This window comes from Gopherus flavomarginatus, chromosome 3, assembly GCF_025201925.1.
Source record: "Gopherus flavomarginatus isolate rGopFla2 chromosome 3, rGopFla2.mat.asm, whole genome shotgun sequence".
NCBI classification, from domain to species: Eukaryota; Metazoa; Chordata; order Testudines; family Testudinidae; genus Gopherus; species Gopherus flavomarginatus.
In genome coordinates, this window is record NC_066619.1 from 161,185,694 (window position 1) to 161,199,390 (window position 13,697).

The window sequence follows — 13,697 nt, forward strand, 5'->3', positions numbered from 1 at the left end:
TTCGGGGCTGAATATGTTCCAGTTCTTTGGGAACTCAATTGATCTGCTGTTTGTGATTGTTATGCTGTTTGAAGTCTAGTGGAGAGAGAACACAGATGTGCTTTCATGTAGAGATGGACCTCAGCCATAGAATTTCAGGTCTGAATGTTGAACCTGTGCCATAGAATTCAGATATGAATCTGAATGTTGAACCCATTGTCCTTCCAGTGTTTGTGGGGGTTTGGATACAGCATTGTAATTTGGTCATTTAATGGATGTTAACTCAAACCCAGTGTCTTAGTAAATAGTAGAATAGAGAGAAGGGCCAAAAATGACATTTAGCTCTAGCTCTGGGTTCAGAATCTGAGCTCCTTCCCCGCACTCAGTCTGAAAGTTCAGATCCACGGTTTTAGCTGAAGCCCATCTTTACAAACAGAGACACACACGAAAGATTGTTGTTCTTATAATAACATATGAAGAATAAAAATGCTTCACTTTATAGGTGCATGGCATGTCCTATTTTAGACTAGAACATTACCTACCAGCTAGAGTGATGGAGAAACTAGACCTATCCTATGTCAAAGAGGAGCTGCCCAAACTGCATAGCACTTACTTGGGTGCTTCTGAGAAAGAAACAGAGATGGAATTTTTGAAGGTAAGTCGTAACATCTCTTGAGTTCTCCTGTGTTCTTGTGAGATTCCCTGTACAAGGAGCATGGGATAGATAAAAATCCTGGAATTGAAATGGAGACCAAAGGAAAATAGTTACTCTTAAACAGCGTTGGCAAAGGGCACAAATTAAGAGGATCCATTTAAAAGATACAATTATTAAAAGGGAGGAAAGGAAATTGTACATGATGGAGAAAAGCCTTTAATGTTCTTCCTTCAGCTGTTTCACTGGGTGCATTATGAAAATATTGTCAGATATTAAATAATCTGATCATCGTACGATTATAAAGGAAGCTCTTAGTTTATATATTTCCCTCTCTCTGAAATCACCTTTGTCCTAATTTGTTGACTGAAGGTTTCCCAGATCGTGATATCGCAAATAACCAAAGTCTTATTGCAACTCATACTATCCATGTCTAGGATATCTTAGAGTATAGTGTCTTTCAGGACACCTTCAGTGAATCAGAAAGCATTGAATATTTCACAGGCATTTAACTCTAATTTTTTTCTTTCCTTTCCTTTGCAAATCACCTTTAAGCTAGCTAGTAGTACATATTAACATACACATTAATCTGTCTTTGACCGATGACAGATTGAATACAGCTATCTGCATATTTTATGATAGTTTAGAAAGGAAACAATTTTGGAAACTTAACTACACAATTCACTGCTACTTCTGCTATATGGGCCCAGTCCTGCATCATTGAAATGGATCAGTGTTTCATAATTGACTTCAATAGGAACAGTATTGACTCCTAAATGAATGTTCAGTAGTCTTACAATACACCAGTACACTATTGGATAGAGGAAAATAGGCAAGACAAACATTTAACATTAGAAAGTGTCACTGAAAACTGCAGACAGAAAAAAAACAGTAACAAAATTTGATCTGCATGCAGTTTAGGAAAATAGGATGTGATGGGAGCTCTTAATTCAGGACTGTCATATTTTGGGAAGTTATCTGTCATCAGGAAGGATTAAAATTATAGCAGAGGGCTTTCCGGGTTGCATTCAGTCAAGCATATGAGAGAAGATTCATGTCCTTGATCCGCATACAGATCTTTAGATGTTTGCCCAAATTCTCTCATAATCACAGGATTTGTTTAACCTAAAGTTGGAGAGAGACAGACTTCTTCAAACTTTAAAGACTCCAGTGGGGTGTGAAGATTTGGCTCCACCTCACTTCAAATAATCCAGAGCAGTGTTAGAAACATAAATAAGAGTAAATGTGACTTTTAAAACTTTGTATTAGTATTCCACTTGTAAACAGTTTAATAAATCTTTAATAATTTTTTAATAACCAGTTGGTTAATTATTATAGATTGCATATTACCATAGCTTATAGCCATTTATAACACCTTCTACTGATGTACTCATAACTATCTACCACACATACGGCACATATCTGTAACATGTTTATAACATCTATAAATCCTCTGTGAATCAAACCTCAATGTAAAGTGTGACCATATGATTTTTTTAACTTGTCAGTATCCCTGTAGATTTTTCTAACATCCTTAACTTCATAGTCTCACAAACGTGCCTCTATGTAGATGTGCCAGAGGCTGACGGAATATGGCGTTCATTTTCATCGGGTGTTGCCTGAGAAGAAATCCCAAACTGGAATCCTGCTGGGAGTGTGTTCCAAGGGAGTTCTTATTTTCGAAGTTCACAATGGAATCCGCACACCCGTACTTCGCTTCCCATGGAGAGAAACAAAGAAAATATCCTTTAGCGTACGTCTGTATATCTGGTTTTTAGCTTTATGTTCATTATTTGTGTGTGTGTGTATATATATATATATATATATATGGCATTTTGCAGTGTGATCTGTGAATGTCTTTTGTGGAGCTGGAGTTCCACTTCCATGGGGTTGACTCGTGGGTTCTGCTGTTTAAGGTTCTGAGTTTATAGGCTTATATGTCACAAGAGCGCCAAACTCAGCACAGCTCAGGGGCCTGAAGGGTTTTTGCCACCTTCTTTTCTTGTGAATTTTGAGATTTGCTCCCTACTCCCTGCCTTCCAATCTCACCTTTTTTCTGTTTAACTTCCCCACTCTGGGACCCATCTCTGCATGTTTATCCTTCACCTGCAGGTGCCCTCTGCTGCCTCAGATTCCATCACCTGTTGTGATCAGCCCCTTCTCTCTACTCCCCCACATGCAGCTCATCCCCGCCCCCTCATTTGTGTCTCCCCTCCAAACCTGTTTCAGCTCACTCCCCAGCCACTGCTCTCTCCCTTTAGCTTCCAGTGCCATCTGAGTTCCTAGCATAGCTCCTCCTAACTCCAATGCCCTGTGGTCCCCCAAACCTCAATTACTCCCATAACTCCCATCTCACCACCCAGCTCCAACACACTACTGTTCCTGTATCCCTCTAATCTGCCCAGCACCTCAGTTCTCCCAAAGGCCCCATAAACACCCTCCCCACAACTTTTCCCAACCATCTTACTTACGGCCCTGAAATACCACTTAGGGATCTGTTCCTTTCCCTTCCATTGTTTTCTGGCTGACTCATCTCTGTCCTCCAGGGTTTGCCAGGTAAGGGAGGAGAGCACTTGTAACCCCACCCCAACGCAGCTGGCAACAGGATCTTCAGGGTTGGAATGGCAAGTTCCCCTTCCTCACTCTGAAGGTAGCCCTGGGCTCACTTAGCGCTTTACAAGCAACACCTTGTTCCCAGGGAGCATTGTTTCCCTGCACTCCAAATAAAGGCAGGGAGAAAGCCTGCTCACTTGTTATGGCCATAGGCACTCCTCCCAGAGTGTGTGTGAGATGCGGTACAGCCTGCTGAGTGGAGCTAGAGAAAGAATTTCAAGGTAGTGGGCTGAGTGACAAATACACTGTACTTCACACAGGCTACGTCTACACTACCCGCCATATCGGCGGGTAGCAATCGATTCCTCGGGGATCGATATATTGCGTCTCATCTAGACGCGACATATCAATCCCCGAACGCGCTTATATCGATTCCGGAACTCCACCATCCCCAACGGAGTTGCAGAGTCGACATGGGGAGCCGCAGACATCGATCCCGCGCTGTGAGGACGGTGAGTAATTCGATCTTAGATACTTCGACTTCAGCTACATTATTCACGTAGCTGAAGTTGCGTATCTGAGATCGATTTTCCCCCGTAGTGTAGACCAGCCCACAGTTAGGAAAGCCACTTATGCTGCTTTATGGTTATGATGTTTCCAGGAGCAATTTAGCTAAATAATAATGAATGGCAATAGCTGATGCTTAATCAGGACAATATTAGCAAACACCACCCTCAGTCGGCACACTTTCAGATGATCTAACCAGTTAAGTAAGTGTTGATAGGTTTGGAATTTCAAGCACTAGTCTTTCAACAGACAAAGAAGAGAAGTCTTTAAGGCAACCTACTAACTTCTGTGAAAACTACAAACTGTTTTGCCTTCACTAAAGTTTTATCTCAAGTGAGTTAACTCAAGTTAAGAGCACATCTTTTTTTTTTTTGTAGTGAAGATAAGGCCTGTGACACTAGCTAAGATTTTCATAATTACCAAAGGGATTTAGGTACCCAGCTTCCATGGACTTTCAATGGCAGATGGGTTTGTAATTCCCTTAGGGGCTTTTTCAGAATTCCACACTACAAATTCAGGTAGAAACTGCTACTGTTAGTTTGTTGCTGATCCAACAGTAAGCAATGAATTAAATATGATTGGGGCTGGTTGAGATACTATATAGTTGTTTTTGATGCAGAAATGTCACTGTGTAAATCTAACATTATTTTAAAATGGATACAATTGTGTATATGTTAAAAATTCATCCAGTTAATGCAGTTTGCTTTAGTAAGCCTTATTTCCTGACACCTGTTTGCACAGAAACATGTTATAGTCTCTCAAGGCTAAAAAACAGCAACATTTTTATTACGTATTTTTCATCTTACAGAAAAAGAAAATAACTCTGCAGAATGTGTCAGATGGTATAAAGCATGCATTCCAAACTGACACTAGTAAGACTTGCCAATACCTACTGCACCTCTGCTCTTCGCAGCACAAATTCCAGCTACAGATGAGAGCCAGACAGAGCAACCAAGACACTCAGGACATTGGTAGGGACTGTGGTTTTCTTTGTTAAGAACGATAGCTGTGTATATTTATATGAAAAAAAATGGTGCCAGTACTGTAGTACTTCCATTGAGTCCTGTACATGTACTGCTACATTTGGAGGATCTATATCCTAAGGAAAGTATAGTAGGTCAGCAGTTTTCAAGCTGTGATCTGAAGAGAGTTGGCTGGTCACATGATGCTGGCTCTCCTTGCTTCGGCCACTACGTTTGTGTAAAAGAAAGCTAAAAATACCTTCCTATTACTGCTTTTTCATTTGAGCAATTTCAGTAGTTGCCACAACTCTGATCTGTGCAGAGGTGCTCCACGTGAATGCAAACGGGAGGGGAAGCAGTTCATAACACCACATCTCTTAAGCAGTGGGGTATCTAATCTATATACTAATTGAAACTTATAATCAACCATCAAAAAAAGTACTGTCTCATTGTGAGTTGGTTCCTTCAGAAAGTAGTTGCCAATTAATCTTAATGTGAGTGGCTAAGATACAAGAAAAAGATTCCTTTGTAGATTAGTAACTTAAATTGGATTGAACAGTGCCTTCCTCCTTGAAATAGATAAGCAATGTTTATTTGAGTTCTACCTGGAATGCAGCCTGGTTGATCCGCTGGCTTTTTACAGAGCCCTCAAGGTGGTATTTTTTTCAGTGTGTTTTGTTCATTCTTACTTCGTTTTACATTTCAGTCAGTCTGCAGAGACATCTCCCCTATACAGCCAATTGCTGCACTCCAGATTTACACTGGTCTAACTGAGATTAGAGTCTGGCCCCCTTGCTGTAGAAATGCTTATCTCCAATGAAAGAGAATTGACCGTGGCAACTGTACAGCTTTTCTGTTCTATCAGACACTGCAGACCATTTAGCATAAAGAAATGGAACAAAATGACTCAAGTCCTTTGAGCCATATTCTAACTCAATGTCAGTTTATTCTAAAAAGCACAGAAGACATTGCATGCAAGGCTTTCTTGCCCAGCGAGACTCAGTGACTTTTACACACACAGCTTGTGTTTTGTTTTGGGAGTCTGGAGACTAATAGATTTGTTTTGCTTATGTGCACAGCAGCCTTCTGCGAATTCAGAGGCCTGGGAGTTCATCCATCATTTCTGAGCAAGAAGTAAATTAAGTTTCCAAGAGAATTCCATTTGTTCAAAAATGGAACTAATGTAGGGGGGAAAGCATGCTTTCCTCCACAATTTCACAATGGAACTATTAGTGTGTTTTGGTAGACTCCTTTAAAGTGATTTCCTAGCCTGTATTCCCTACAGAATTAATAGAAGAATGTATACAGTAATATCCAAAAAGTTGTAGAGAGATGTTACGCAACATACAGTTTAAAGTGAATGAAAGAACCACAATGTAAATAAACAAAGTAGTGCAGTATTATTATTAATAATAATATTCCTCATATAGCCGGGATGCACAGAGTCTTCCATCAGGATCTCCTCTCCAGTATGCTGGGGTCGGTACAAACATAAGCTAAGAGTCCCTGTCCCAAAGACCTTACAATCTAAATAGGGAACAAGACCTAACGGGTGGATGTAGAACTCAACAGAATGGGAGAGAAAGAGACATGGGTGACTATAATAACAACACAAGGTGCCTATAATAAAAAGTGTACGTCCTTAGTTGTGGGGAAGAGTTAATAGTATAAATTAACAAGAGATGATACTAACTCTAATAGATGATACTAACTCATTAGACAGTGTTCCATGGGCATGGGCAGCTGGGAGGTTAAATAAGGATTTGAATGAGACTTTGACCCATTTCTTGGAAGTACAGTGTATGATGTCTAAAAGGAGAGCAGTTGACATGTATCTTGGTTTTAGCAAAGTATTTGATGAAGTATCTGATGGGAAAATAGTAAGATAAAGGGTGCTGGCATCATACTTGACCTTGCTAAATTAATTGCAACCAGCTAATTTGTATGAAGAATAAGAATAAAAAAGGACACACACACACTGCCCCCGGATGATGGGTGCAAGTGGGTTTCCTCAAGGCTTAATGCTATAACCACCAGTTGCAGTTTGCTATTAAAACAGTTGATTTATTGATAGATTTGAGAAGTGACACACAATTGAGAGGAGTGTAGCATACTGTGACCATTATTCACTTGCTGCAGGAGGTGAGCAGAAGACTAGAGTGCATGAGATTTTAGTGTAAATGTGAGATCATGCTTTTGGAGAACACAAAATCCTTTGAACAGCATTCTTGCTGAGAAAGTTGGGGGAGACGATAGCATCTAAGGAAAGAGTTCAGTGTGTGATGGCTGCCAAAAATAAAAAGGCAGCTAACAAGGTCTGACGATGCATAAGAAGGAAGATTTTTTATAAATTGAGACCTAATGGTTTCTTTTACGTAACCTTCGTAAGAGTACACTTGAAATATTGAGTACCGTACTGGGCACAAATTTAAAGATTGGAGATTCAAATTCTTGAAAGAGTGCATAGCAGGGCTGCACAGATTAGTTAAGGATTAAGTCAGTCTTATAAGGAAAGACATCAAGCAGTTGAGTACATTTAGCCTAGGGGAAAAGAGAGACAGAAGTCTTGATTAAGGCGCGTGTAAGCATTTAAGAGTCTTAGCAGGATTTTTGGAAAGACCTACACCGGGCTGGCAGAATGAGAGGACATGATGTGAAGTTTGTAGCTATTTGAATAGTTCTTCTCCAAGGAGATCTACCAAAATGCGGAATAAACACTAGGGGAGATCTTGGAGCAGCAGGTACCAGACCATTTTAAGAAAAATGTATGTGCACAGTGGTTCTCTTTAAAAACTTGCCAGTTGTGCCTTGGCTAAATAAATCTTTCCTTGATGTCTGCATACTTTGTATAGAGAATGCTAAATTACTATCAGTTACTTCATGTTGTAAGAATCAGACGAAAGTGTGGTATCTCGGATACCACTGTTGTGTGGTAACTGTTGCCAAATAGACTTTAAATGATGACCACAGTACTTCAATAGTAATATTTAATGAGTGTACTGTATCAGTTGAGAAACAAGGTTTTCCCATCAAATCGTGCAGAGTTGGAATCGTATGAGCTAAGTTTCTCTCTGTTCGTAAGCATCTTATTTCCCATCTGTGGACATGAACTGTAGCGGCATATGTAAATTAAGGATGGGTGAATCTCAGTCTGTCTTCTGAATTGAATCCAGAACTTTCGGGTCTATAATGGGCTCTGATCAGCTGACTTTATTTAACTGTTCTCTTTCTGCCTAGCTTCCAGTCCTCAGTGGTCTCCCCCCTTACTGACAGATTCCTGTTACAGGAATCAGCACTGTCCACAGAGCACTGCTGGGCTCCAAGCAACACGTGTGTTGTGTTCTATGTCAAAGCACTTTGGGGCTTCTCCAACTGAGGATATCCCAAAGAGTGAAAAACCTGATTGCAATGGCACACCTCCAAACCTGCTGGACCCTGCAAGAGGGACTTCAGTGGTAGTGGAACCAGTTATAGGAAGATTGGAAAATCCAAGGATTAGCTGAATGATTACTGGGAGGAGGGGCAAAGTGCCAGAGTCAGTTAGAAAAGAGTCAAAGGATTTTCAAGGATAAAGCTGAGGGATGGTGAGAAGCCTGATGGGGAAAGATATATGGAGACTTATTGGGAGGTTTTGAAGAGGAGAAATCCCAGAAATGTTGAGTAGAGTTTTGAATAGACATCTAAACTCATGGATACTTAGCTAGGCCTTTGAGGGGATTTCAACCAACACTGTGTTAAAACTCTTGTGCACTGATGGCAGTGCAGATCTCAGTCATCTAGTGAAATTCAGGAGAAATAGTGTGAGGTTTTGTGGAATTGACTCAAGCATAGACTAAGCCAAGGTCAGCGTACTGTTATTAAATCCAAGCCATTCTCTCTGAGCTAGATATTCCAGCCCATGTTAGTCGTACATACAATCCACTTATACTAAAAAAGCTACAGTTAAAAAATGCCCCATGTCCACTAGTTTTAAATATATCACACTAGCAGATGTTAAATTAAAAGAAAACGTGTACTTCAGGATTATAATTCGTGTAAATCAGTCCTGTTTCCTTGCAGAGAAAGCATCATTTAGGAGTCTGAACCTTCATGCTGAGTCTGGTAAAGGATTTAACATGGGACATGCAATCAGTACAGGTAGTCTGGCCAGCAGTACGTTGAACAAGCTCCGACCTTTGTCAGTTCAAGCTGAAATTCTGAAGAGACTCTCTTGCTCTGAGCTGTCACTTTTTCAACCACTTCCTGGCTGCTCCAAAGAGAAGAATGAGAAAGCTTCATGGGAGGAAAGACCCAGAGCCATGAGCAAATCATTTCATGATCTGAGTCAGAGCCAGATCTCTATTTACCCCCATCGGAAAAATGTCATCACCACTGTGGATTCCTCCCCACGGAGAATGGAGGAGCTGATAGGAAGAATCTTACAACAGACACCAAAATCTGATGCTGGGTCAATGGCTGGAGCAATGAAAGTGAACAAGTAAGAATCACTCTCGCTTCCCAGAGCTTTATCTTTTTACGCGGTGCAGCTACATTTTTACATCAGTTTTCATTTCTACCACATTTATTATTTATACTATTATTTTATTACATTGACTTCTCCCCTCTCCCTCCCTCCCGCCTTCCATTTCTTTCCCCATCCTGTTTAGTTCAAAATCTCTTGCAGGTTTAAATAGAAGCCTTGAAAGGAAGAAAAATGAATCAGACTCATCATCCATTGAAGATACTGGTCAAGCTTATGTTGTAGGTCAGCACGGAAAAAGTATTATTTTATTTGCTAACTAAACTCTAGAGTATTCTCTGATGTAAGGCATTAATGTGCAGGGTATCAGCTTGCTTTAGGGTTCTGCTAAGGAACTGTTTGCTACTGGCTTGTGTTGCTTTTACATAAGGATTTTTGTTGGTTGTGTTTTGGTTTTTCTTTTTAAAATCAAAATGTTTTAACAAATAAAAAAAAATCCCCTTTTTATCAAAGTAACAAACCTATGTGCAAATAGTGAGTGAAGTTCCAAAGAACTCTTCCCAATTCTGTCATTTGGGAACATCAGTTCCTCTGTGTATTTTTGTCTTTATCACCGGCCTGCCTTTCCATCCCACCTCCCCAGCACATTTGCAGTGTTCTTTGGAGAAAAGGTTGATTTCTTGGAGATGGGCTCAGTTGGGCATGAACTGGCTATTTTCCTGTATCTCCGAGCAGTATCTACAGACTTCCCTCAGTCTCCATTACCCCCGATAACAGGAATCCTGAATAACTAGGATTCTTGCTACAGTGATGTTCATGCTATATCTTTAAATAGTTATTTTGAGCAATTATGAAGTTCTAAAAAGATACACGTGATCAGTGTTTGTGTGTGTACACACACGCTCACACCAGCATGCACACACGCACATGATGCTACGATTATAAGCCTGTTTCTTCAGCGATAGAAACACAGACCTCTAATAACTGAGCTAAAAGAACTGCTGTAGCAGGTGGTTGGAGGACCCTTATCCTTCTGTGGGCCTGTAACTAACAGACATAATCTTACTCCACCATTCTGCAAAAGGTTTAGGGCACAAATACAGATGCTCTTGCACAGTCCAATTGTCTTGAGTGGGATTCTGCACAGTAATAAGTGTCCTATGCATGACCTTGGCAAGACAGGGATCTAAAGCAATATGTTAACAGGGGATAGAGTACTTAGAATTAAATGTTTCCAATTTTTAAGTGGAAGTGGTTGTGGAGTTCTCTGTCACTCTCCTGCTGCTCTCTGTAGCACAGCAATATCATCTTCAAATTAAAACCTCCATAGAAAGTGTATTCCTTGACACAAGTCTGTTGGTATATAGATACCAGCTGAGGATCATCATTTAACTCCAGCAGTTTCTTAGTAATTGTTTTCTGATTGAGAGTGGAGAAAAGAAGTGAGAACATAAGTCAGAAAAATTGTTTGGTTTGTATTAGCATAGCATTGCTAATGAAGAATTACAGGGAGCAAGGCTATGCATAACTTTCTAAACCTCAGAGACACTTAAAAAAATAAAAGGAAACCATTGGGTTATGCCTGGATTATGTATTGCTAGGGATATTTTAAGAGTACAAAGAGATGACAATTTAAATATGGCAGTTTCAATCTATGAATATGAATGAGGACTTAAAAATTCTCTAAATGTACATTTGGAGATTCAAAATTCAGTGAAAAATTCAACCTGGACAGTTTTTTTTGTGTCGTATTTCTTATCGACCCACAGAGAGAGGAATTTTCCTGTGTCCAGTGTACATGAATTGGTTAAGCGTATATATTGTGTAATGTTAGTAGTTTTAGCCTTTATTTTTATTGATAGTTTTTTTTAATGTTAACTTTTTATATGAAGTTGAGAATAGCCTCAGAAACCCTCAATTCTTTACTGAATCCTCCTTTTCTCCAACCCACTGCCGCTCTAAACTTTGAAACAGGACTGAGATGCACCTGTAATTTAATTTTGCTAAATCAAAACCTCCGGCTTTACCCATGTTGAGTATGAATAAGTAATGTAATAGCATGGATCAACTTTTGCACACACTGTATATAGACATTACCAAGAAGCACTGTAGTTTTATTAAGAAGGTTGAAATATTGTTAGTTAAATCTCTAATAGTTGCATTTACATCCCAGGTATTAGCAAGAATAGTTCTGGAAATCCTCCATCAGCGCCACTGAAAGAAAATGGTAGGTTTCTAATAAAATCTCTTTATGATATTTAAACATATGTGCCTTGTGCTTTTACTGCCCCCTTGACTACCCTTGTCACTTTTGTCATCTTATCAGATACCTTCTTCAGATAATGGGATGGGTGCCCTTTACTTTTTAAAATTCAACTTCTAACAGCTGATGTTGACTCACTTTCTTGCGAGATTTTCCAGAAGAGTCACAGCCAAATATAGTCAGTAAGCAGCCTATGTTGTTTGAGATTTGTAGGGATGCTGTCACCTTAAAAAGCATGCTCTTTAGAAGTCATTTTTTCCCCTTTGGTCTGCTGCTTGGTTTCTTTTCAAATTGTGATGTGTTTGGGTGTTTTTTGTTTTTTTTTTTTGTTGGTTTCTTTTGACCTTCTCCAGTGGTGACTTGTTTTCATATGTTTCCCAAGGCAGTTTGTTGTCATGTCTTGGTACTTCCTACTTAACACGCACCAGTACGGTGACCTCGCAGAGCTGATACTGTGCTCTAAAAGCCCCTATGCAATCTGTAGGGACAGATTGTGATGATAGCATCTGTCCCAGCCTCCTAACTAGTGATTCCAATATGAGTAAATGCATTTCAGTTGTGTAATATAACCTTGTTGTTTCTTGTTTTTGTTTGATTTGCACCATACTACTGTGTGTTTTGACCTTACCCTACCCCATCCAGCCAATCCCTTACCATCCACCTTCCAAACAACACCCCCAGACACTAGTGTGATTTCTTCTCCAGCCAGTCCTTGACTAGTCTCTCCCCTCCCAAAAACACAGCCATGACATGACACAACACAACATATTGCACATCACCATGCACACAGCACTTGCCAAATATTTAGCTGCCGGCACTAAACATACCAACATGATGTGTGGCACGTGGCCAATCACCCCTTAGCAACCACTTACACTGACATCACCGGCTGTTCCTTCTACATCCCTCTTGTGGTAGGGAAGCATCACTTCTGACAGATGCTTCTCTTTCTCTCCTTCCACTCCCATGTGGGGGCGGTTCCGCTTTCCTCACTCCTATCACAACAGGGCATTGGGCTTCCTGTTTTGAGGAAGAGTTAGGGTTGTCCCCCTTCTCCCCAGGAGATGTCCCAATGGCAGAGCTCCCCCCACTCCTGATCTGTCTCCTGGTGAATCATGGAGTGGAGTGGGACCAGGGCACATGGCTCATGTTACCCTCTGCCAAGGAGGCAGTGCCTGCAGCTGCTCTTTGTCTCGTTGGGGGAGACTGTGCTACAGTAGCTCTTCTGTTCTGCGGCCTGCTGGGTAAGCAAGCAAGGGAGCACTTCTCTCTAGGTGACCCTGTGCACAAGTACAGGAACTTTTTTTTTTTTAAAAAAGCTGGAAAACAGCATTTTGTATCAGAACAGGGTTTTTTCCCCAAAAAACAGTATATTTCAGAATCTAAATGTTGGGGCCTATTTCAAGTTGACAGGGTCTCTTTGAGAATGACATGGGTAAAATCTGAGGGTATTCAAAGCTTGTAAGGTTAAAGCAACTTAACTTATCAAACTACAGCAAATGCAAAGAAAGAAATCTTCACCCCTGTGTGCTGGAGTTAAGAAACTTAGAGCCTCTTCCTGCAAACCTGTCCCACAAACATCCCCAACTGACTTCAATAGCTTTGATTCTGCAAAGCACCTACCCTAGGCTTAACTTTCCACATGTGCTTAAGTCTTTCCTTATTCGTGCAACACTTAAGCACATGCTTTAGTGCTTCACTGAATGGGGCCAGTATATTGCAAAATCAGAGAGCTTGCAAGATTGTAGCCCCAAACAGTATATCCTAAAGACTGGTTTTTACACGGAGGAAGGAAACAGAGTAATTTTGTTTGGTTTTAAAAAAAAGAGAGAATTGAATGGAATTTTACTTCAGCTGTAAAGTGCTTGGAGGAGCAGCTAATAGAATCATCAAACTGTAGGGCTGGAAGGGACCTCAAGAAGTCATCAAGTCCAGCCCCTTGATCTGAGGCAGGTCCATGATTGGACCTGTCAAACTCGATAGTGCCATTTGGAGTTACAAGACAAGTCTTGTAAACAGAGTGGTGTAAAATGAACATAAAAGGCACATCACTTTGCAGATGCCCAATCAGTATGTTTTATTATTAGATGATGACTTTTTAATAGACACTCTATGCTCTGCTTTGTTTGTAGTGTCCTTGCCAGAAAGGGAGATAACCTTGGTGAATCTGAAGAAAGATGAAAAACATGGCTTAGGTAAGTTACTAAAGCCTTGTGATCCGGTCGGGGACGAATGGACAGACACACACACACACACTGAGGA

The 13,697-nt window shown here is 40.4% G+C and overlaps 1 protein-coding gene across 9 annotated transcripts in view; it reads left to right on the plus strand.

Moving 5' to 3' along the window:
- PTPN13 (protein tyrosine phosphatase non-receptor type 13) overlaps positions 1 to 13,697 on the plus strand; it is a 183,184-nt gene that overhangs the window by 125,785 nt on the left and 43,702 nt on the right. For all 9 annotated transcript variants that reach the window (XM_050946769.1, XM_050946772.1, XM_050946774.1 and 6 more), the window contains exons 15-21: positions 482 to 634; positions 2,202 to 2,384; positions 4,560 to 4,722; positions 8,773 to 9,190; positions 9,360 to 9,457; positions 11,346 to 11,399; positions 13,568 to 13,630. In XM_050946769.1, the coding sequence (XP_050802726.1) occupies positions 482 to 634; positions 2,202 to 2,384; positions 4,560 to 4,722; positions 8,773 to 9,190; positions 9,360 to 9,457; positions 11,346 to 11,399; positions 13,568 to 13,630 (1,132 nt within the window). The remainder of the gene's footprint in view (positions 1 to 481; positions 635 to 2,201; positions 2,385 to 4,559; positions 4,723 to 8,772; positions 9,191 to 9,359; positions 9,458 to 11,345; positions 11,400 to 13,567; positions 13,631 to 13,697) is intronic.